The sequence below is a fragment of the Equus asinus genome, chromosome 20 (assembly GCF_041296235.1).
Source record: "Equus asinus isolate D_3611 breed Donkey chromosome 20, EquAss-T2T_v2, whole genome shotgun sequence".
NCBI lineage: Eukaryota > Metazoa > Chordata > Mammalia > Perissodactyla > Equidae > Equus > Equus asinus.
The window spans coordinates 41,525,766-41,550,464 of NC_091809.1; the positions used below are offsets into that span (position 1 = coordinate 41,525,766).

At 38.7% G+C, this 24,699-nt stretch overlaps 1 protein-coding gene across 1 annotated transcript; it reads left to right on the top strand.

Annotated features, from left to right (window-relative positions):
* Positions 1 to 307: 307 nt before the first annotated feature.
* Positions 308 to 24,243, top strand: OR6X1 (olfactory receptor family 6 subfamily X member 1). Its single transcript, XM_070490029.1, has one exon. The coding sequence runs from the start codon at positions 15,703 to 15,705 to the stop codon at positions 16,639 to 16,641; it is 939 nt and encodes a 312-aa protein (XP_070346130.1). The 5' UTR covers positions 308 to 15,702; the 3' UTR covers positions 16,642 to 24,243.
* The last annotated feature ends 456 nt before the right edge of the window (positions 24,244 to 24,699 follow it).

Below are 24,699 nucleotides of genomic sequence, written 5' to 3' on the forward strand. Positions count from 1 at the left end.
GTCCCGTTCCAATTTGTATTTGAATTTTCTCTACATTTTGTATTTTCTGACTATTTTTTGTATCTATGTTCTGTTAAGTTAGTAAATTATTCTTCTTATTCTTTGTATCTGCCCAAATATGGTATATAGCATCTGATAGGTACTCAATAAAGGAAGGAAGGATGGAAGGAAAGGAATTCTTAAGAATATTGAAAACAGTTTTTACCCTGTCAAAGAAACACTTAGACAAGAGCCTTTAAAAAACAAAACAAATTTACTTATAAATTTTACTAGAAAGTCTAGACTTTCAAAGAATTAGCTCCTCAAATAAAAAATGGGACAGGTATTTAAAGAAAAAAAATTTACTGAAGTTACCAAGTTTATAGTTAATCTGGTCATAGTGGAAAATGAGAATTTTCTAAAAAAAATTTTAAATCCATGGAAGTCATTGCTACTGAATCAGGTTCATTTTTGCCTGTCTCCCAGAAAGCCAAACATGGAGACAACAAGATTACAGCACAGATCTTGGACCAAAGACTGTCGCGCTAGTGGGGAAACATGTCGAGTTTCTCCAGGGCGCCCCAGGTGACTGTGGGGATCATGTTGTCATAATGAACACAAGGCACATTGCATTTTCTGGAAACAAATGGGAACAAAAAGTGTATTCCTCACATACTGGCTACCCAGGTGGATTGAAACAAGTAACAGCTGCTCAACTTCACCAGAAGGATCCAGTGGCAATTGTAAAACTGGCTATTTATGGCATGCTGCCAAAAAACCTTCACAGAAGAACTATGATGCAGAGGTTGCATCTTTTCCCAGATGAAGACATACCAGAAGATATTCTTAAGAATTTAGTGGAAGAGCTTCCTCAACCTCGGAAAGTACCCAGACGTCTAGATGAGTGCACACAAGAAGAAATAGAGGCTTTCCCAAGAGTGTGGTCTCCACCTGAAGATTATCGGCTATAGAAGAATGAAAGTTGCAGAAAACAACAATGAGGTGATTGAAACTTCTTCCTGGTGAATTTCTCCTAACCTCCGGGGCAGAATGAACCAAGTGTTACATTTTGACCAGAAAGTTGTTATGAGTGCTGACCGTTAGTGGAGAAAGGTCAGGAAGGGATATTCCTCCCATAGGAAATTGCAATAAAATACATTTTATAGAATTAAAAAAAAAAAGATTACAGCAGAGAGATGGTTTTAATCACAGGGCAGCCAAGTGAGGAAGTGGGAGAATGAGTCTCAAATCCACCTCCTTGAAAACGGTGACTTGGGGATATTTACGGGGTAGGAGGGCAAGGTGGTCTGAAATGTGGAGACAGTTGATTGGAGGTGAGGAGAGGTGAGGTAACTGATGATCCCTGAAAGCCTAGTCAAATTTCATGCTTCTTCTTAAAACACATGTTCACAAAATGGTGGCAGCCTCATGATCTGAGGGTGGAGTTTTATCTCCTTGACATCAAAAAGGTCACTTGTCAAGCATTTGTGCAGGCCCAGTTGAAGGGTTGATGATCTCAACCAGACTTAACTGGACAAGTGTCCTAAATCCTGAAAAACAGCTCAAACATCTGGTACCACAGTGATCCAGATGCCAGGGAGATGTTATTGATAGGAACCCAGGGGGAATCAGATGGTATATTGCCTAAGCAGCACAGCCAACAACAGGTAGGTGAACAACTAAAAGCTATAGTTAGTAATTGCAAAAAAATTTTAATTGCTCACTAACTAATCATCAATGGCTGTTTACCAGTTTCATCATCATATATCTTCACACATCAGTGTTGCAAAGGCTAGGAACAAAGTTGCTTTCTTAGGGAGTCAGTAATTTATAGGAACTGCTCAAGGTTTCATTTATTTATTTATTTTAGGGACTAGCACCAAACAGGATGACCTTGTTTGTTCTCTGGGGGGCAGGGAGAGAGGATTGTTTATTTATCTCAGGGCACAGGGTATTGGTGGTGTTGTCTTTGTTCTTGCTGCTGTAGGAGAGGAAGACATTTCCTCTACCCACTCTAGGTCCTTCTGGTCAGACAGCGAATTAAATTCACATGAGACAGAATAACAGGAGAAAATCAAACAAAGCTTTACAACATGTATACATGGGAGAGACCCAGAAAAACTGAGTAACTCGCCAAAATGGAGGAGCTCTCACCTTAAATACTATCCTCAGCTAAAGACAAAGGAGGATATTGGGGATGGAAGAGTCAGTTATGGGAGATTATCAGAAAAGTACAGTAAATAAGAGTCAGGTTATTATGCAGATTTAAGTCCTTGCTTTCTGCATTGATAAGAGTTTTTAGAGATAAGGTCATCCCCCTTCTTCCTGGTACAGAGAGGGAGACACCTTTACAGATGGAGATTCCCTTTACAATGTAAATGTCTCTTAACAAAGGGTAATTTCTACTTTTCAGAGTTTCTCTCATGTCTGCAGTTTTCAAAAGTAACCAGCCCAAAATAATCCTCATGCCAAAGAGATATATCTTCGGGAGGCCAATTCCAGTCTCTCACACTGCTGTTGCTGCTATTACTGCCTTTACTCTTGACCATAGAGGTGATGTGTACATTTACCCATAATTTAACAATGAAGGCGACACTTTCAGTCCCACAGCTCTCAAATAGAATAAAATCAAAAAGGGTTAAATGAGCCAGAACAAGTGTACAAAGCAGATTTTTCCTATAAAGATAAAACAAGGAAGCCTTTCAGTAAAGATAGATTTCCCAGGTCATTCTAATTTCCTTTTTCTTTGTTTGAAAACAGTTGAAAATATGAGGCTGAAAGAGAATCCTTCTGTCATGTAAGTCACTTTATTCTCAAATTCATCTGTTTGAAAATTACAAATTAATTGTCAAGATTATAATGTTAAGGAGGCTGGCTCCATGGCCTAGTGGTTAAGTTTGGTGTGCTCTGCTTTGGTGGTCCAGGTCCAGTTCCCGGGTGTGGACCTACACCACTCATCAGTGGCCACGCTGTGGCAGCAACCCAAATTCAAAACAGAGGAAGATTGGCACACATATTAGCTCAGGGCAAATCTTTCTCAGCAAAAAAAAAAAAAAAAAAAAAAAAAGGATTATAATGTTAAGTATTCTGTGGAATAATGTAAAAGGCTGTCCCACTTGGAAGGGCATGAGAAGAACTGGGGGTAAAGGGAGATGAAGAGCAGTTGTCACTTCAGTAGAAATAATTTTTCCTTGTACTCACCTACGTTTCCACCTCCACACATTCCTCAGGATCTGGCTTTTTTCAAATCTTATTTTATTTTACTTATTTTTTTTTTTGAGACAACTCTGAAAACTTAGCCTAAACTAACTCAGTGTGTTCTCTAGAAATCAGGCTTGTTCTGTCCTACCTTGAGGCCTGGAAGGGATGATGAAGTCAGAGATTTATTTGCCTGAAAACTATTTGGAAGAAATTTGAGAGAAGCTTGAGTTGTTGTAGAGATGTTCATCAAACCAAAGAATGGTTGTTTTTAGTGACCATTACCATGGCCCTGTGTTTGTCCAGGATTGAAATCACCTGGAACACTTGGCACTTTATGTCTGTTTACTAAGCCGTGAAGACCAACGTACAAACAGTGTCACTGGGAAGTTCTTGTGAAGAAAATGAATACTGAGTAGAGTCTTCAAGATTGTAGACTCTTCACACTGGTGAGATATGGCTTGAAGAGGAAGAAGGACTTTTCAAGCAGGGTGTATAGCATGTATCAAAGCTAAATGATGAAGCAAAAATAAACTTTATACGTATGCAAACATTGATGTTAATAATGGTTAAACATTGGCTTTGAGGCCAATAAAAGGAAAAAAACTTTACCTGCTTGAGTCTTGGTTCGCTAAGAAGTTAGGGCTGAAGTTTAATTTAGTTACTAATCTGATAGCAATAAAGCATGAAAAATAGTATAGCCAGGAGTGGTTCCTCAAAAATGTCCTCCAAATTTTTTAAACTATTTCAAGTTCATGGCCCTGTTACCTTTGGATCCCTCTCTCTGCTCTTCATTCACCCTCCACTGTCATCAACTCCGCTTCCTATTTTCTTTAGCTAACTGATAACATCTTCATTAATGTGTTTGCAAAGAGTAAAGGTTGCCCTACCCATTTGGCTGTTTGAGTTTAAAGGGGAACTATAGAAGACTCAGAATAATCCAAGACCAAAAATAACTGCTCTCCAATGCTGATTTTTAGGGAGATAACAGAGGTAGATGATTTTGGACAGATGACCTCCTTGTTCCTGCTAAACTTTTATCCTATACAACATTTTATAGTATGACTTAAGGTATCCCTAGGTACCTTTCTATAGGAGAAAACAGTATCTTAGACCATTTTAAGCTATGGATCTGATTCCCACTATTTACAATGATTTTGACGAAGACTACTCTACCTATGCCCAACTTAAAGCACATTCAAACCAAAATTAAAACTTAAAGCAAATTCAAAACAACAAGAAGTGATGATTCAGTACAAAAACGCAAACAGATCATTTTTGCCTACTGTTTACATATCCTAGAATTACACTAGATTTCTATCCTATAAAAATATTCACTTAGGGCCTGGTTTACCACACAACGTTGTTGTGAAATTAACTAGTTATGTAACTTGGAAAATTGGAAATTAAAAGCACAGTACAAATGTTATGAATACTTTGATTTATGTAGATTACTGTGGTTCCAAGCTATTTTACTATATAGATAGTGTGTTAGCTCATATTTATCTTATTTATTTTTTCTACCAGATCCCAGGAAATAAAAGTGATTTGTGGTTATTTATAGGAGAAAGGACAGGCTGGAGTTGTCAATTAACATGTCCTTTGAAGGAATGATAGATGGAACAAAATAACATTTCAGAGGACCCCCAGAGATGAGAATAGACCGTAACAGAGAATTGGAGGCAGGTGATTCTCAGGAACCAAGCAGGTAAGCACTCAGCATCCAGACAGATAATCAACCAGTGGTAAGATTTCCAGTTGCTGGGATGGTGTTGGAGCAAGACTCCAACTCCAGCAGGGGATCTAGGAGAAGGCCAGTTATTACAGAAGTAACTTTGAGTTGGTGGAAGGTTGAGGAATGAAGGAAAAATCCAAGCCACAAGATCCAGGCAAAAGCTCACTCTTCAGAACCGACAGACTAGAAACCCCACCATCTGATCTTAGGTGCTTACTGTCCCCTGCTGCAGGTCAATTTTGCTCAAGGGAATGAGATGAAGAACGTCAACTGAAGAGGATTATCCAGCTATGGCAGAGGCATGCCCAAGCCTGGAATATACCTGGGCCTAACATTTCCTTCTACATCACAGCGCCACTTTGAGGTTCCTTGTGTACTTCTTGTTCTAGAAATGCTTTCTTTTCTTCCAGGAATGCTATTTTTTCAAAACCAAACTCTGAAACCATGTTTTCTGGGTGGAAATTTGTCATTTAGTAGCTATATGGCCTTGATCAAGTTACTTCACCATTCTGTGTCACTTTCCTCATCTATAAAATAGAAATAATAATAGTGACATTACCTCAAGGGTTGTTGTGAAGATTACAAAGACTTAATATTTGTAAGAGCACTTGGAATAGTACCTGGCACACAGTAAGTGCTATGTTTGCTTTGGTTGTCATTACCTTTATTTTCTTTAATTTTAATTTTTATCTTTTTATAGTTAAAAAATATTCTTTATTTTTTACCTTGAGAAATTCATAGTTTCTTCTGACTTGGGTCAACTACAATTTTATACTTGAATTTGTCATCTCAGCTGAAGCATTGCAGAACAAAAAACTGACACATCAGAGTAATGCTCTGAATCTGTACTGTGGTAATAACCTGATGTGACTTTTAAAAGGGCTTTGGGAGATTTCCTAACTCCCTTCAGAGTTTGTACACATTTCTCTTCTCTGTACCTTGTAAGTTTTTCAAAACTGAGAAATTTCACCAGCCATTTTTAGGCACCTGAGTTCTGAAACAGAGATGGCATTTCACGTTTTGAAAGCAAGGAAGAACCAAGATTTTTTTCTTAGTGATGGCTGCCCACTGGAAGGAAAATCTACCGAATCATTTTCCTGGTAGCCCATGGCTAAATCTTTTTAATGTTTGTACGATGGATTCAGAATTTGGTGGTAAAGCATATACTTGGGGAGGCCATCTTTAAGAAAAATAATACTAGAGCCAGCCCTGATTGCCTAGTAGTTAAAGTTCGGCTCTCTCACCACTTTGGTAGCCCAGGTTCGTTTCCCGGTCTCAGAACCATGCCACCAGTCTGTCAGTTGCTGTGCTGTGGTGGTGGCTCAGAAAGAAGAACTAGTAGAACTTACAACTAGGATATACAACCACGCAGTGGGGCTTTGGGGAGGAAAAAAAAAATACTAAAGTACAAATACAGATTAGGTACAAAAACGAATATGTATTTTAAACAAGAGGGAAAAAAATCACAATAAATTGCAATTTTAAAAAGTAACAAAATACTATAAATACTACACAATCCAGAAAAATAACACAATATTTTATTAGCTGATGCTTCTCTTATTAGCTGATGTTCCTGTGTTTTTAGTTGCATATTCTTTGATCATAAAACAATGGTTTTATAATATAATTTTCTGTAGAAAGAATGGAATGTTAATTTGATTTCTTCTGTCATGGTTGATTGAAATGTGTTTTTAATTTATGTTTTATAGAAGTCACTTTTAGCTTCACAACATATTATTTGTAATATATAAATATATAGTGTTTTATCAAATTTAAGATACACCTCTAGAGTGCATTTTTAATAGTATATGCTGCGTTACAGAGTATGCACCTGACAATAGAGAATTCCTGCTTTGAATAGGCAGCAATGAAAATGTCCGCTTACAGTTTCAGTTTCACATGACCGACGATGGGAAAAATGTTCACAGACGCACTTCTGGCTTTGTATATTTCTGGCTCTGAACATTTTAAATCTTGCTTCTCTTCCATGACCCACCATTGAAGAAATATAATTAAAAAAAAATCTTCCAACACAGAAAACCTCTCCACAAAGGTACTAAGAGAAGAAAATACCTTTATTATTAGATAAACATTATACCAAAACGCGATGAGCATCAGAGGTAATCTGCTAAGAGAGTGCAAAGACAGAAAGAAATCTCACCTTTTATAGAGCCAAGCAGACACAGCCTGTTACAAACATGTTTTCAAGATAAGTAATAGCTAGTCCTCAAGTAACAGGACTAGATAACACCATTTGTGACACATGGTGCATCCTAGATTCATTTGGTAATTGGAGTGACCGTCTGTGCTAGCTGATTGGCTTTATCCTGAAGAAAAACAAATTGCTCATATCTTGATGACAGGAGGTGGTTTTGCAGCTTGGAGCAAGGTGCCCATGGAGGCCCCCACTCTCCCACAGAGACTGAGATAGGGTGCTACCTCCCTTGACGTTTACATTTCAAAGAGACGGCTCCCAGGTCCTTGAGAAAGACATTTCTGGGCCATAAAGCTGGCAAGAGGCTTATTTAGCTTCTCAAAAAATTTACACACATTTCAAAAGAAAGAACTTACAAGCGTTCAAATGTAAGCACTCTAAGAAAGTGGAGAAAGAAGTCTCTTCCCTTATTTTCAACAAGGAGAATTAAGACTCTTATTTTTTACTTTTATTTGTCTTTACACCACATACTTCAGTGCTTTCTGGAGTCTCTCCAGGAAAATCTCTAGTCCTGTTCTTTCAGGTCATAACATCCAGGTGAGTCAGTCTGGTGAATATTTCTAGAAACAATTCCTAGGGCTATTTGGTTCCCTGATGACAAAGTTCTTCCATTTAACCCTGGGCCTCTCATTCCCAGAGCACTCCAGGGGAAAACATCAGGGAGATGGGGAAAAGATCACAGGGCCAGGAGAGTGGATAAGCATAGCTCTACCCTGTACCTGGAACATCCCTGTCTGCTCTAAAATTGTCCCACTGCTAAGCCAATCCCACCTTACACATGGTGATTTTTCTCTCAGAATTTCCAAAGTGCTTTCCTGAAATTCACTCGATTCAGGGACCACCTCAACTTCCAAATATATTTGTAAGTATTTCAATTATGAATGGGTTTTAAGTTGTTTCCCATTGGAGCTCCCAGACCTGAATTACATCAAGATATATGATATAGCAATCTGATTTAAATGCTCAAATATTACAAGATTGATGAGAAGTTTGCTGAATATTATATAACAAAAGGATGGTGTAACCAAAACATATAGTTCAGTAGGATGTTATTATCTTATTCCACACATGGACCTAAAGAATTCTCATTTAAACAAGATATCTAATTGAATATATTTTGGTTATTACTAGGACTGGCTAACTTTACACACAAAAAAAGGATAAGTTAATAAAAACTGAGATTCTCCCCTCAAGAGTAAAAGACAAGAGGAAAGAGAAAGGAGACAGAGAAGACAAGAGGATATAATGTCATAAAAGGCAGAAGAGAAGACAGTTCCAAAAAGGAAGTAGTCAGTGGTATCGACTACTACAGATTCACTTTTTAAAAAGCACTAGGAAAATCCCATTGGATTTGCAAGATTAGCAGAAAATTTAAGAATGATCTCAGTAGAAACATCCTTCCAAAATGAAGGGCATATAAATAGATTTCAAAGAAAGAAAAACCGGAGAAAAATTTTTGCTATCAGACGTTCACTGCAAGTAATATTAAAAATTAACTCGGAATGGATCACAGACCTTAACATCTAAAAGAAAACATAGAGAAAATCTTCACACTCTTAGAGTAGGTGAAGATTTCTTAGGATGAAAAAAAATGAACTATAAGAAGAAGAAAAAAATGATAAATCAGATTTCAAAAATTAAAAACTTCTGTATATCAAATTATATTGAAAGAAAAATCAATAGTAAGCCACAGACTGGGAAAAAACATTCTCAACTTTTTTATCTGACAAAGGACTCACATCTAGAATAAAAAATTTTTATGACAATAATAAAATGAAAATCTAATTTTTTAAATGGACAAAAGATTTAAACTACTTCTTCATAAGAAATGATATATGAACATCATAAACATATGAAAATTTGCTCAATATAACTAGTCATCACAGAAATGCAAATCAAATTAACAATGATAAAATCCTACCCCTACTTTAACTAATTTTTTTAATTGACAATAACAGATGCTGGTGAAATGTGGAGCAACTAGAACTCCCATGCATTTGTTGCTGGGACTGTAAAATGGTGCAACCTCATTGGAGAACAGTTTGACTCTTTCTTAAAAAATTAAATGTACACTTATCTCATACTCAGGAAACTCCCTCTTAGACGTTTACCCAAAGTAAATAAAAACGTATGCCCACAAAAATGTTCCTACATGAGTGTTCACAACAGCTCTATTTTTAACACTCAAACTGAAACAACCTGAAAGCTCAACTAGTAAATGAATAAGTAAGGTGTGGTACATTCATTCAATGGGATACTACTCAGCAATTAGAAGGAATGAACTTTTTATAGTCAATGATATGGAGGAATCTCAAAAATATTTTTCTAAGTGAAAGCATCCAGACACCAAAGAGTATATATGCTGTATGATTTCATTCATTTAAAATCTTACAACAGTCAAGACTAATCTATAGACATAGAAATCAGATCAGTGGTTTTTGGGGTAGGAGAAGGGGTATTGAGGTAGACTAATGTAAAATGGGCACAAAGTAACTTTTTGGAGTACTGAGAAACATTCTAAATCTTAATTGGAATGGTGGCTATATGAGTGTATTCATCTGTCAAAACTCATTGAACTGTATACTTAAAATGACTACATTTTATTCAATGTAAATTATACCTCATTGAAGGTTGTTCTTTTAAAGTTACAATTCCAGCTCTATTTTTCTGTTTTGCAGAGTCTCCACCAACTCTCCAGACAATCCTCAACATTTTAGCCCTATCTTTTCATTTATCACCATAGGATAGTTCACAAGAAAAAGAAACACAATTATATTTTGTTCGTGCTTGTATTCCTGCATACTCGATCATTTTTCATATTATTAATTAAATTTCCTACCCTTGATTCAATTCAATTCGTTAGAGAATTGCACTTAATTATTGAGACACTGATTTCCCCTCTAGGAGGAACTGAGAAATTCAAGACCTAAAACTCATAAAAGCATGGCTTCTCAGACTTTGATTAATTATCTCAGGAGTGCAGGGATGATTGGTACCAATTAGAATTTAGAAAACTGCAAATTCCTCAGCTTGACTTACGAATAAACTTTTAGTGAGACCTTCCTTGTCTCCTGGGAGTCTCTGGAGCACATCCATGGAGACTGATGTCCCAGAGGAAGCTATGAAAGTGCCCCACTAACAAATCGTTATTTTGAGAGAAGAAATCTTGACCTAGTGTGAACTGACAAACTAACCACTTTCAATACAATTCTCCTAAACACTGAAGAAATCCTGCCATTTCTTGAAAGCGTTGCGAGTAGAATTCAGCAATGTCTAAGAGCACTTGCCTAAAACTCTAGAGAGATTCATTTTCCTTGTGCAAAAAGAAGGAAAATTTCCTGGTTCAATGAGACTGTCTTTATAACCAGTCTCTCCTTCTCTTTAGTCCACTAGCAGACAAGGTCACATCACAGGACCGGAAGTGTTTCCCTGGGATTCATTAGTGCTGTGAGTATTGCTTTGCCACAGAGAGGGAAAGGGTACTATTTTGGATACAGTTTTGCTCGTCTCTAAAATGAATAGATACAGCTAGCCTTGATGTCTTGAAGCCTCAAAATAAATTCCAATAAATGAATTTCAGTCTCATGTAGACAAGCAATAACAGTGACTTAGACTTGGACCTTCCTAAATCAAAGCGGTCTTTATTCACTGCATCCTACCCAGCACCATCAGTCCAGGGGATGATTTTCAAACTGCTTGTCTTTATTTGCATTCCAGGTTAGCACAGTCCCCCAGTTAGTGATTCTTGACGCACTTCCCTTTGTGGAGCCTATAGTATGTATTCTGGGTCTCACTGCTTTAAGGTTCTACACCATTGGGCACCTTCCAATTTACTACATGATCAAAGCCTTTAAAAATTGAAATTGGCCCCTATCAACAATTAAAAAACAAAACATATAAATGAACAGAATAAAACTTTTTTTTAAAAAAAGGGACATACAACCCTTGGCCCAAATCCAGAAAAAAAATTAATACTTTTCTCTTTTTTTCTTCTTTTAAGACTATGAAAAGTTTAAGAAAAATGAAAGATCCTTTATTGCAACAACATAGCTCAGAAAAAATTATTCAACTCCATCTCAAACCATTGAGCATTAAATGGATTAAGAAAGCTATCTGTACTCAGGGTAGTCTGGAGAAGCTGGAAGAATAACCAGAACACAGGAGAAACACATATCCCTGATTAGAGAAAGGTGGAGCAGAAAGGTTTGCACGCAGGAGAACTTACATAAAGAAAAGCTGGGAGCAGCAGCAGACTTGGAGACACATGATTCAGCAAACAGTCCCGATTATTACATGTCGCCAGCATTTGAAACCTAACAGTAGCGTTTTATAAACATATGCATGGGTCAGACTACATAAACTTAGAGGTAACTGGGGACACAGTGTTAACAAGTCATCCATTTATATAATCAGTCAGAAAATATCTTTCAAGGGCTTATTTTGCGAGAGCCTATGCTTAGCCCTGCAGACACTATTGCTGCCTTCAAGGGCCTTGGCATATATAGAGGAAATGAAGCAAACAGTAAATACAATGCTGTAAGTGTTCAGATATAGATATGCATAGGCTGTTAGGGAAGCATAGAGGAGTAACACCTTAACTAACTAGAGAGAGGAAGTCAGGGAAGGCTTCCTATGAGGTGGCTCCTCAGCTGAGATCTAGAAATCAGATAGGATTTAGCCAAACAATGAAGAGATTGGGGAAAGGTATTCTAGGCAAAGGGAACAGCATGCATAACGATCAGGAGATAAGAGAGAGGGTGGCACCTTCAGGGAACTAGAGCAGGGGTCAGCAAACTGTTTTTGTGGGGCCTGACAGTAAATATTTTAGGCTGTGGGGGCCACATAGTCTCTGTTGCAACTACTCAACTCTGCCATTGTAGCACAAAAGCAGCCACAGACAATATGTAAATGAATTAGTGTGGTTCCAGTAAAATTTGATTTACAAAAACAGGATCATAGTTTGCCAAACTCTGAACGTGGGTAATTCAATAAGTATGGAGCATAGAATAGGGAAGAAAGAAGGAAGAGTGGCAGAAGATCAGACTGGAAGATCAGGTAGGTAAGACCAGATCATCAATGACCCTGAGTGCCATGGTGAGGAGTTTGAATGTGACACTCAAGGTTCGGAGGAGAGACGTGATCAGAATTGTGTTTTAGAATGACCATCCTTGCTACAGTTTGAAATGGATAGGAAAGAGTATGGCAGGTCAGGAGACAGGGAGTCCAGTCAGGAGGCTGTACCCTGATCCTGGTGAAAGATAATGGCATGAACAAATGAACAAAAGCAGCTTAGATGAGATGGAAAGAAGAGAACAGACTGAAAAGTGAGTAAGGAGGCGAAATTAACAGGGCTAGGTATATGATTGATATGGGGAAATAAGGAGGAACACCATATGACTGTATGCATTATGACTTTTATAAAGAAAAAAATGCTTAGAGTATACAATTAAATTGGTTGAGTATATAGACTGCAGTATTTAATTCAATACTTTAACTCTATAACCTTAGCTTCCTAAGGTTACTTTCCTGTGTTCCTCGGAATATTGCTTTTACCTGCTAACTCAAGACATCTAACCTCCCTCAAAACCCCACAAAACTTCACTTGTGCTCACAACCCAGTCCAGTCAGCTGTCCAGACAGCTACCGCTGGGTCCTGCCACTTTTCTCTTGCTCTGCATCCCCTCCACTGGGCACTGCTGCCACTTCTGCTGGCATTATTTCTGCTGACACCATTGCTGCTACTCCTGGGTCCTCACGGTGCCAAATCCAAGCCATGTTCCTTGCAAAAGTAGAGAGAATCTGTCTCTCGCTATATGAGCCTCACTTTGTCGCCTGGAGCAATGCTGTCTGTGACCAGGGTCTCAAAACAGCTCACTCAGTCGCCACTGGCAGCCCCTTCCTCCAGAAAGATAAGTGTGTACATGTGTCAGGGAGGCAGGCTGACGGCATATTTTCCTCACATGTGCGTACATACATACACATTTGCCCCATGTTGGCAAACTTCCTGATCCAAGATTCTCCCCTCCAAAAATCTCATGAATCCGTCTTGTAAACTGACTCACAGGAGGCCTGCCCCACCTGTTAGCTTATCAGAAGAGCCTGGACAAGCGTGACTCCCAGCTTCAGCTCAAGTAGAACTCTCGGATCTAGTTCTGTTTCACAAACATTAGGTTCTTATCTGGAATGCATTTCCACTCCCTACCTGGCTCTCTTTTCCTCTTGAACTCCGCTAGGACTCAGTTTAGGCATCTCCTTCTCTGGAAAACCTTCTTTAACCCCTACATAGGCTGGGTAAGGGGTCCCTTCTGGGTGTTCCCAAAATAATCTGTGCATAACTCTATACTTCCACTCTCTGGGTTATACTGTAATTATTCTATATGGCCTCTCTTCCTACCTGAATGATAAGGTCCTTAATCCCCTAGCAGGACTTGGAACACAGTAAGATCTCGGCAAATGCTTATGGAATAAATAGGTCTAATTCTCCAAATTGTGGAACGTGTAGCCCTTAGAAATTTTGAATTGGCCAGGAAAGACTGCCACTCTCCTCTGCATGGGGACTGAAGATATGTCTATTTCTACCCTATTTAGAGAGACCAAGCTCATGGCCAGTTATATTGGCCATTAGTACAAAATTCAAATACTTCTCTGAGTCTTATAGTTTCATGGAAAAGAAGTGGTGCTTGTGACATTATAGACAAAAAAAATAATAATCCTTTCTGGGTCTAGAAAAGAGATGGAAAGGAATGGAAGTATTTTTCTCGCCTAAGCTTCCAGAGAATTAGTGTTCTCTCCTATGGGGATAGAATTAAGCAACATATCAGTGAACTGTGAGCTGCCTCTCTCGTGCTAAGTGTCCTATATACTTTGAAAATGGTGCAATTAATTTCACAGGAATTTATCTTACCCATTGCAAAGAAGAACCATATAGAAGAATATCCTCAATAAGATAGGAAGTAGTTTTACTATTTTCTAGTGAATTTTAGTAGAAGAGAAAGTTCTCAGCCTATGAATTTGCACACACAAATGGGAATGCTTTACTTGTATGGAAAGATACTTAGTCACAAAGGAAGGTTTTGATAGGAATGTGCTTTCCAGGATTTACAACTTCATTATTCTTAGCATTTGCTAGGCTTTTCCCCTTTTTAGGTTAGCGTCTACAGATCTTTATCCAATATACTTTTATGAAGCACTTCTATAGATTATGCCCTGATTCAGCTGGTCTTGTAATTTTGAATTAAAAGTTAGCATATTTCCCTACTTGCTGAGCAATTTTATCCATTTAGTTTTCAATGTTTCTCTAGTCTACTTTAAAAAAATGTCTGAATTAGATTTTGGAAGTGGATTCTTCAAAAAAACATGTTTTACTATCTAAATTGTATCTCACCACTAATGAGTAACAAAGATTTTTAGTTATATAAATACACACATACATATGTGTGTATAAAATCAGCTTTCTTAAATATATCTGTAATATAAGTCAAGAATTTTCTTTCAGAATACAACATGAGAGTGTGGATTAACTTCTTATGAGCCCACAGCTGGACTTATGTAGATATACCACTGGACACATTGTTCACTTTAAATAATCATATGGATTATTGACAGATAAACCATTATATTATGATGATTATTCTCATAGTTGTATAAGGATGAAAAAATACTTTTTTACTCATCAGGTGACTCAGTACTTTCAAAGTCCACTTAAAAGCTGATTTAGGGGCTAGTCCCATGGCTTAGTGGTTAAGTTCAGCGCACTCTACTTCAGCGTCCAGGCCCAGTTCCCAGGCATGGACCTACACCACTCATCAGTGGCCGTGCTGTGGTAGCAACCCACATACAAAAGAGAGGAAGATTGGCACAGATGTTAGCTCAGGGCAAATCTTCCTCAGCAAAAAAAAAATTAAGCTAGTTTAGCTGACAAAGGAACAAGCCAAATCATGAGTAAGGAAGGAGACCTGGATGTTGTCAACCTTTAAAAAGAGAAACCAGTTTAACAGGCAGAGCATTTATTTGGGATCAAAGAATTGCAATTCAGGGAGCACAGATTCAGGTAGAAACTCAAATGGTGTCCCACTTACAGGTTAAAAGCAAAGGGTTTTTATGAGAAAAGGAAGGGGATAATTACGTGAAAAGAGGAGGAAAAAAGAAAAAAATTTCTATGAGTATTAATAAGCTAAGTTGTCCCTGGCTATACATAACTGATTACTGATCCTATCTTAAAATGAAAAGTCCATCATCTTCAGTCTTGTGATGAAGATGTCCATTTCTCTGCTAACTTCTCAAACAATTAGTTGTACAACAATGGTGGTTTTATCCCAGTCCACAGGTTTGACCTGGTCCAAGGTTCAGGATAGCAAGGCAGTTTCTATGGAAGGGTAGCTCTGACTCCATTTTAAAATGGCTCCACTGAAGTCAAGTTTGACAGTGTGTGTGTATCTGTGACGGAGAGGGAGTACCCTGAAGGGCCTTAAGAATAGAATCAGAATCCTCCAGCTTTTTTTTTTAATCAAACTATATTTGAATGTGGGATTCTAAGAAGCTACTTTCTTGCCTGTTTTTCTAGAGTATCAGGGACATGAGAAATGGCACGGCAATCACAGAGTTCATCCTCCTAGGCTTTCCTGGTATCCAAGGACTACAAATCCCTCTCTTTATTGTCATCTTTTTCATCTACATATTAACTCTTGCAGGCAATGGGCTTATTATTGCCATTGTCTGGGCTGAGCCCAGCCTACAAATTCCAATGTACTTCTTTCTTTGCAACTTGTCCTTCCTAGAGATCTGGTACACCACTACTGTCATCCCCAAACTGCTGGAAACTTTTGTGGTGGCAAGAACAGCTATCTGCACCCCCTGCTGCCTGCTGCAGGCCTTCTTTCACTTCTTCTTGGGCACCACTGAGTTCTTCATCCTCACTGTCATGTCTTTTGACCGTTACCTGGCCATCTGCAAGCCCCTTCGCTACTCCACCATCATGACCAGCAATCTCTGCCTGCAGCTGGCCCTCAGCTCCTGGACGGTGGGCTTCAGCATTGTCTTTTGTCAGATGCTGCTGCTCATCCAGCTGCCGTTCTGTGGCGACAATATCATCAATCATTTCTACTGTGATGTTGGTCCCATTTTGAAAGCAGCCTGTGCAGACACAAGAATTTTGGAGCTCTTGGGTCTCATAGCAACCATCCTGGTGATCCCAGGGTCACTCATCTTCACTATGATTTCTTATATCTATATCCTGTCCACCATCCTACGGATTCCTTCAGCCACTGGCCGGCAGAAGGCGTTCTCTACCTGCGCCTCTCACCTGACAGTTGTCTCCCTGCTCTATGGAGCTGTTTTGTTCATGTACCTGAGACCCACAGCGCACTCCTCCTTTAAGATTAATAAGGTGGTATCAGTGCTAAATACTATCTTCACACCCCTTCTGAATCCCTTCATTTATACAATTAGAAACAAGGAGGTGAAGGGAGCCCTAAGGAAGGCAATGGCTTGTCCAAACACTCGTCATCCAGAGTAAAACACACAACACATCAAAATGCACTTAATGCAGGTACAAAAATTAAATGTGAGAGAGGATTGTGGAGGAGATAAAGATGTGAAAGTAAACTGTGATGGTCGGGGTCCCCTATAAGAATTTGTTACATATAAATGGAACAGGAGGCCTTCTTGAAGAGGAGAAATGACCTAATTCTCCAATAAGGAAACCCCAGAATCCCTTCAGAGGCATGAGGTAGAACTCTGCACTTTCTCAATTCTAAACTGAAAAATGTAGTATTAAACGGAAAGTAGTAAACCACTACAGTCAGAGACAACTCTCAGTAACTTTTCAAAAAAATGTAAGAAATCCTGCTCCCTCTTTGTTTATAATAACCTCCTTTGCCTCATCTCCTTGTCAAAGGTATAAGGCATCCCACACCTCATTTCCTCAGGACTTATTTTCTTCATAGTTGAAGTCCCCTGAAGTTTCCTAGTCAATTCTAATGGTCTTTCAAAAATTTTGGGGTGGGGGGTATGGGGGGGTGGAGATTAGCCCTGAGCTAACATCTACCGCCAATCCTCCTCTTTTTGCTGAGGAAGACTGGCCCTAAGCTAACATCCATGCCCATCTTCATCTAGTTTATATGTGGGACACCTGCCATTGTATGGCTTGACAAGTGGGGCATAGGTCCACACTGGGTATCTGAACTGGTGAATCCTGGGCCAGCGAAGCGGAACATGCAAACTTAACTGCTGCGCCACTGGGCTGGCCCCAAAAATTCTTGAAATGAACCAGGTTTTTGTTTGAGAATGTCTCAATAAGGGGACTTCCATCTTGATATAATACAAATTTTTAGATAAACCTCAAGGTGTTTATTCCCAGATAATACCAAAATTTGAGGACATCATATGAAAATTTCCAATTTGATTATACCAGTTTCTATTTTTCAATCTAGGTAGGCAGTGTGCCTAGGAAACCAATAGCAATCTTACAGCCAATATAAATATGAAGGCTTTCTTGCTGGAAAACTCAGGCCCAAGGTTACATTACGTTCAGGGCTTGCATGTAGGGTTAGTATTTAAGGTCCCTCAAGACAGGTGACAAACCTATTGGTTTAACCGTGTTCTCAGGCACAACATCTGGTAGAAATAGCTTTTAATAGAATGATGACGCAGGTGATTCACAGTTTGTGATAATGACTATTATATATGTCTCTCCTCCATCAGCAAAGAAAGACTACCATTAAAAGCCCATTAAAACTACGACTTTAAAAAAAGGATTATTGCACATTCCTTTTAGTATTAAATGGAAAATTGCAAATGCAAAACAGTGTACCTGATTTTATCTTAGAGATAGAGCCGTTTGGGGGCTGGACAGGGGAATTTGGTCATTTGAAGGCAAAGAGAGAGACCCTAAGGACATGAATATTATAAAGAGCCTTACCATCAAAATAATAGTTTAAATTGTCCCAAATGAGAAAATAAGGATAATACCTAGTGCTCCTCGGAGAAGAAAATGCCAGAGAAAGAAAAGAGAAGAGAAAGAGCCAAAAAGATGGAATGCAGAAGAAAAGTCTGTGGGAGGAAGCCAGTGGAAATTCTCCAAAGTTGGGGCCACAGTTCCACAATGTTAACCTGTCCTCCCCTCACGCCTTCAGTAAAGTCTCCAACATTACCAAATGCATGTATGATGTCACATGTATTCATGCGTGTGTGTGTGTGTTGTATGTATAAGTCAAGGAAGAATTGAGTTTTACATCTGGAATGATGTGGTTTGACTTAGAGACAGCCCATAAAAATCTCACAGCAATGGCCACAGAATATGCAGAAATTTTAGGAAGAACTTCAGACTTTTATTCACTTGGGTGTGTCTCAGGTAACCCAAATCTAGAGGACTTGGGACACCTGGTTTATATTATTATTTAAAAATATTTTTAAAATCTGCCTTCAAGTTTTATAAACATTAGTTTTCCTGAGTCTAGCCTATTGCCTTAAGAGTTTCCTGTTTGATGGAAGACAGAGGGTAACATAAAACACCTTGACAGATCCTAGAAAGAAGAGAAGAACAAGTGTGAGAGTACTGCCAGGTTTCAATTCATGGAACTCAAAACAGACACCATTTATTCATGCATTTTTCCTGTTTTATTGATGCAATGGTATCATATACCAAGCAACATGCCTGATATTGATTCTGCTGAAAAAAACATATTTTTGTAGTCTGCCACTGAATCAGTTCTAGGAGGTGGAAATACCAGGGTTAGAAAAGCCTGTCCAACAGTGAAGCTTCAACACCTGAACACCAAGAATGAAATGAGTTACAGGAAGACTTCTAGGCAGCCCTGCCTTAGATCCAACTGTCCTTCACCAACACAGGAGCCACCAAGGTCACCAAGGAGAGTGTTGTTTACCTCCAGTGTCTCCAGGAGCTGGAATGCCGTTTTGAGGAAAAGAAGCTCTGGCCACAGAGACAATATGTCAGAATTTGAGACTTCACATTGCACCCTACTGTTTCTTGGGGTTCTAGAGCCCAAATGTCTTTCCAAAGTGTACATATCCCACCTTTCTCCAAGAGAGTAAGAAATTACACAGAGACCCATCCTAACAATATCACAAACAACCTCCTACTCAGATCCCTGGATATTAATTATTTTTCTACTACTGATAATTCTAATGAAGAGGTTGAACTCATGGATAATCTGAGCCAAATCCTTGGCAATGAGCTCTTGAGTTAATTTGTTCCTGAGAATATACTGTGGGGCATCAGAATTTGCCACCCCAAAATGTATCTCTTTGGCTTGATTATTTTTTTTTAGATTGGCCCTAAGCTAACATCTGTTGCCAATCTTCCTCTTTTTGCTTGAGGAAGATTGGCCCTAGACTAACATCTGTGCCAATATTCCTCTATTTTGTATGTGGGTCACTGCTACAGCATGGCTTGATGTGTGGTGTAGGTCTGCACCCAGGATCTGAACCCACACCACTGAGGTGGAACATGTGAACTTAACCACTATACCACCAGGATGGTCCTTGGCTTATTTTTAAGAACAAAAGACTCAGAAAGAGACTTTGACCTTTCCTCTACTGCCTAAAAGAATTTAAGATAGAAGGCCTCTTCCAGGAAGGAGCTTTCACCATAGACAACTCTAGGTGTGGTAGGCAGGAAAGCACCTAGCAAGGCCCATTTTATCAAAGTTCCCTCTAGGGTTCCCTTTTAATTATTTTTTTGTTTTCTTTTTTTTTTTTTTTTTTTGCTTTTTAATCCTTTTTAAACATTTGTTTATAAACATTTGCTTTTCCATCTCCAGGTGAATTGCCTCCTTCCCCTTTGGAGTCCCGAACCACTACCCCCAACATCGTCCTTTGTCTTTAGCTGAAGATGGTATTTCAGGTGGGGCTTTGGCCATTTTTGCAAGTTACTCATTTTTCCTGGGTTCCTCCCATATACATGTGTCATTACATTCATTTGATTTTCTCCTGTTATTCTGTCTCATGTCAAGCTAATTCCTAGACCAGCCAGAAGAACCTAGAGGATAGAGGAATATTCCTCCTCCCCTACAAGACACATTTAAATAAAGCAGTGTTTCCATGATGTGTTTCACAAAATATTAGTTATTAAAAGCAGAGCTCAATATGCAAAGTGGAGGAGATGCAGAGTTAGACAAGGTCAAGCAGGTTCCTTCACTACTGAACTTCTCAGAATCTTTAATGCCATCTTGAAAAAAATTTCCAAATCTCAAAACTTTTGCATATGAAAGATCCTGCTTATATGATCTTGGATATTATTGAGAAATGTGCCTATAATTACTGATGTAAATCAGTGCAATGATCATCCCTAAAGGAGACTTTACAATTCTCTCCTTAACCTATCAAGTGATGGCCTTCAAGATCCTGCCTTATTTGGGCAAAACTTCCTCACTTTATCTTAGATCTAGCCCTTCTCTTACAACTTAGAAAGACTCACTGAAGTCATGTTAGAGTGACACAGCTCTCCCTTACCTGACAAGTAATAAATTCAGCTTTACTTTTTCAGTTTAATGATCTTCCTATGCACTATAAACCCCAAGAGGAGGATACGGTACATGCCTTTCTCAAGCTTATCTAGCTACAGACCATTTTTTCAATGTGCCATAGACTAAAGATTTCCTGCTGTCTTCTTTGAGGCATATCTCTAAACTCATCTCTGTTTTTGTCCAGATCTTATAACTCAATGACATTCACAAATGCCCAACTAACTTGGAGATAAAATTTTTAAAATCCAATACAAGAAAATCTGAAGTACCATACAGAAAAATTTGGAGTAATTATATATTTACCAAAGTATCTAGTGCCTGACCAAGTGGCTTACCACCACTTTGAATTACAAATTCTCCTGGAAAGTTTAAATGACTCCAATTATAAAAATGCCATTTACACATAGCTCTTCCAGAACCAACCACTTCCTATACCTGGTGTTCAGCTAGACTTGGACTGAACCACTAGGAGAGTAGAACTCCTACACACACTTTCAGCTGAGCTCACTCCACTATTATCCCTGCCATTTCTTTGATTTTTGGAAAATAATCTCTCTTTATCCTACGTACAGAAGCAACTATTGTCATAATAATTAGTTCTTTGCTCTTCATGAAATATTGTTAAAAAAAATAACAACCCAGGGCTGGCCCTGTGGCCCAGTGGTTAAGTTCACATGCTCAACTTCAGTGGTCCGGGGTTAGCCAGTTTGGATCCTGGGCATGGACCTATACACTGCTCATCAAGCCACGGTGTCGTGGCATCCCACATAGAAGAACTAGAATGACCTACAACTAGGATACACAACTACGTACTTGGGCTTTGTGGAGGAACATGAAAGAAGAAAATTGGCAACAGATGTTAGCTCAGGACCAATCTTCCTCACACACACACACACACACAGACAGCTGTTTTTCTAAAAGAAAAAGAAAGAACAACCCAATGCCTCCCATATCCACTACTATGGCTTTAGTCCAAGCACTTAACCTACAATAATAGCTCCCTCAATCACCTCTCCACATCCACTTTTGGACCCTTTCATTCTCCTCAGTGGCCAGAGAAGCCAAAAAATGTACATCTAATCATGTCACTTAATTAATGAAAACTCTTTCAAGACTTCCCAATAACTTTAACAGATAAGGCCTAATTTGCTCTATTAGACCCTTGGTCTATCAGATCTGATCCCTGTCCACAATACCAGGCCCAACTCACACATTACTTTGTTGCTCTCTGGCCCCAGATGCACTAGATGTCTCTCAGTTTCACCAATACCCCAAGCTTCTGCCCATCTCAGGGCTTTTGCATACTCAATATTTCCCATTACTTCAAATATTCTTTCTTATTCATCCTACTGCCCACACCCAACTCCAATCTCAGCCTGCCAAGTCATCCAACACCATTCATCTGAAAGGTTACTACTCAAGAAAGCTTTTCCTAACTGCCTCTCTACCAGCACCACCACCAGGATTAGGATCTCTAACCATAAGCCCTCATAGCAATCTGTACTTCTCCTTGTAGAAACTTCCACAATCATAATTAGTTATTGTGCAAATTTTTTAAAACTGATTCTTTCCTCCCAAGCTCCTTCATGTCATACACACACACCACACAGAAGTCCACTCCATGAGGACAGATATTAAATCACTCTTGTTCTCCACTGTATTCCACCTACCTACCACAGTGTCCTGCAATAGCAGTTGCTCAATAAATAAATTACTGATAAACGAAGGACCAAATAATTCATAGAACACAAGTCACATCACACATGGATTATATTCTCTGCAGTTCTATTATGTAAATATCTTATACTCCATGTTTTCAAAGTGGAAATTAACTACCAGAGACAATATTAGATTAGAATATCCAACTTATATCATTCACAAAAATAAAATCAAAATCTAACCACAAAAAAAGAGAACAAAAAAGCAGCAGAAGAAAATACAGGAGGAAGCCCTGATCACTCTGGTGTGCAGAAGAAGTTTTTAAATAAGACATGAAATTCAAAGCCACTGAGAAAAACAGTGTATCAAATTTGAAATTTTAATACTCTAAACATAGTTAGAATATAAGCTATAAAGTTGAATAAAACATTTGCAACATATATGACAAACGATTAGTATCTAGAATACATAAAGAACATCTAACAATCAACAAGAAAAAGACAAAAAAATCCAATAGAAAAATGGGCAAATTTATAGGAAACCTACAAATTACCAATAAACATACACAAGAACATTCAGTCTTACTATTAATCATGGAAAGGCAAAGTAAAACACTGAGACATCACTTTTTACCAATCAGATTGGTCAAAATTTACAAGTTTGGCAGCATGAAGGAATGTCATGGATGTGGGGAAAAATATTCTCATGCACTGCTGTTAAGAGTGTAAATGTTGGGGCCAGCAGGTGGCTCAGCGGTTAAGTGTGCACATTCTCCTTTGGTGGCCCGGGGTTCACCAGTTCGGGTCCCAGGTGCGGACATGGCACCACTTAGCAAGCCATGCTGTGGTAGGCGTTAAAGGGGAGGAAGATGGGCACAGATGTTAGCTCGGGGCCAGTCTTCCGCAGAAAAAAGAGGAGGATTGGCATCAGTTGGCTCAGGGCTAATCTTCCTCAAAAACAAAAACAAAAAGAGTGTAAATGATGCATTCATTTGGGAAAATAATTTGGCATTATCTATTAAATGTGTACAACCTAAGACCCAGCAATACTGTCTCAGAGTAACACATGTATGCACAAAGATGATACTTATTGTATCATTGTTTGTGACAGCAACAATTGTAAACAACATATAATATCAATAGGCAAATGGCTATTCAGGCTATGAAATGTTACCCAGAAAGTAAAAGGAATAAGAGAGATCTGCACCCACTACTATGGACAGATCTCCAAGGCCCACTGCTAGGAGAAAATAGCAAATTGAGGAATTTAACACGCACATACAGGGGTGGCCCTGTCGCCCAGTGGTTAAGTTCATGCACTTGGCTTCAGCAGCCAGAGGTTCACTGGTTCGGATGCTGGGTGTGGACCTACGCACTGCTCATCAAGCCATGCTGTGGTGGCATCCCACATAGAAGAACTGGAACGACCTACAACTACGATATACAACTATGCACGGGGGCTTTAGGGAGGGGAAAAAAAAAGAGGAAGATTGGCAACAGATGTTAGCTCAGGACTAATCTTCCTCACCAAAACAAAACCCATACATTAAAAAAAAATAACATACCCACAACACATACATATACCCACAAAACTATACTATGTATTTTCTATGAATACATGTGTATTGTATGTATAAGCATAGAAAAAGTTATGGAAGATAAACATACCAGACTCATTAGAAGAAACTTCTGGTGAGAGAGATGAAGCCAGGAGTAGTATAAGGTCATTAGCTTTACTTATAATGTTTTAAATATTTAAAAGAACATATTTATGTATTATTTATAAACTTACTATTTTAAAATATTAAATGAGATAGATAGAGAAAAGAGCTGGCACACAGTATCCTTTCATAAACTATAGATTTGTGGGAGACTGGACTTGGCCACCCCAAGACACGTCTCTTTGGCATGAGAATTATTTGGGGCTGGTTACTTTTGAAAAACTGCAGACAGGGAAGAAACTCTGAAAAGTAGAATTTACTTACCCTTTGTTAACAGACATTTACATTTGTAAAGGAAATCTCCATCTGTGAGGATGTCTCCCTCTCTGTACCAGGAAGAAGTAGGGATGACCTTGTCTCTAGAAACTCTTAATACGGAAGGCAAGGACTTAAATCTGCATAATAACCCTACTCTTGTTTACTGTGCTTTTTTGGTAATCACCCACAACTGACTCCCCCCACCCCCAACATCCTCCTTTGTCTTTACTTGAGGACGGTATTTAAGGTGAGAACTTCTGCTATTTTGGCAAGTTGTTCAGTTTAGCTGAGCCTCTCCCATGTACACATGTTATAAAGCTTTATTTAATTTTCTCCTGTTATTCTGTCTCACACGAGTTTAATTCCTTGTCCAGGCAGAAGGACCCAGAGCAGGTAGAGGAAATATCTTCCTCCCCTGCATATTCCTCTCCCTCCACCAAAAGTGATGAAT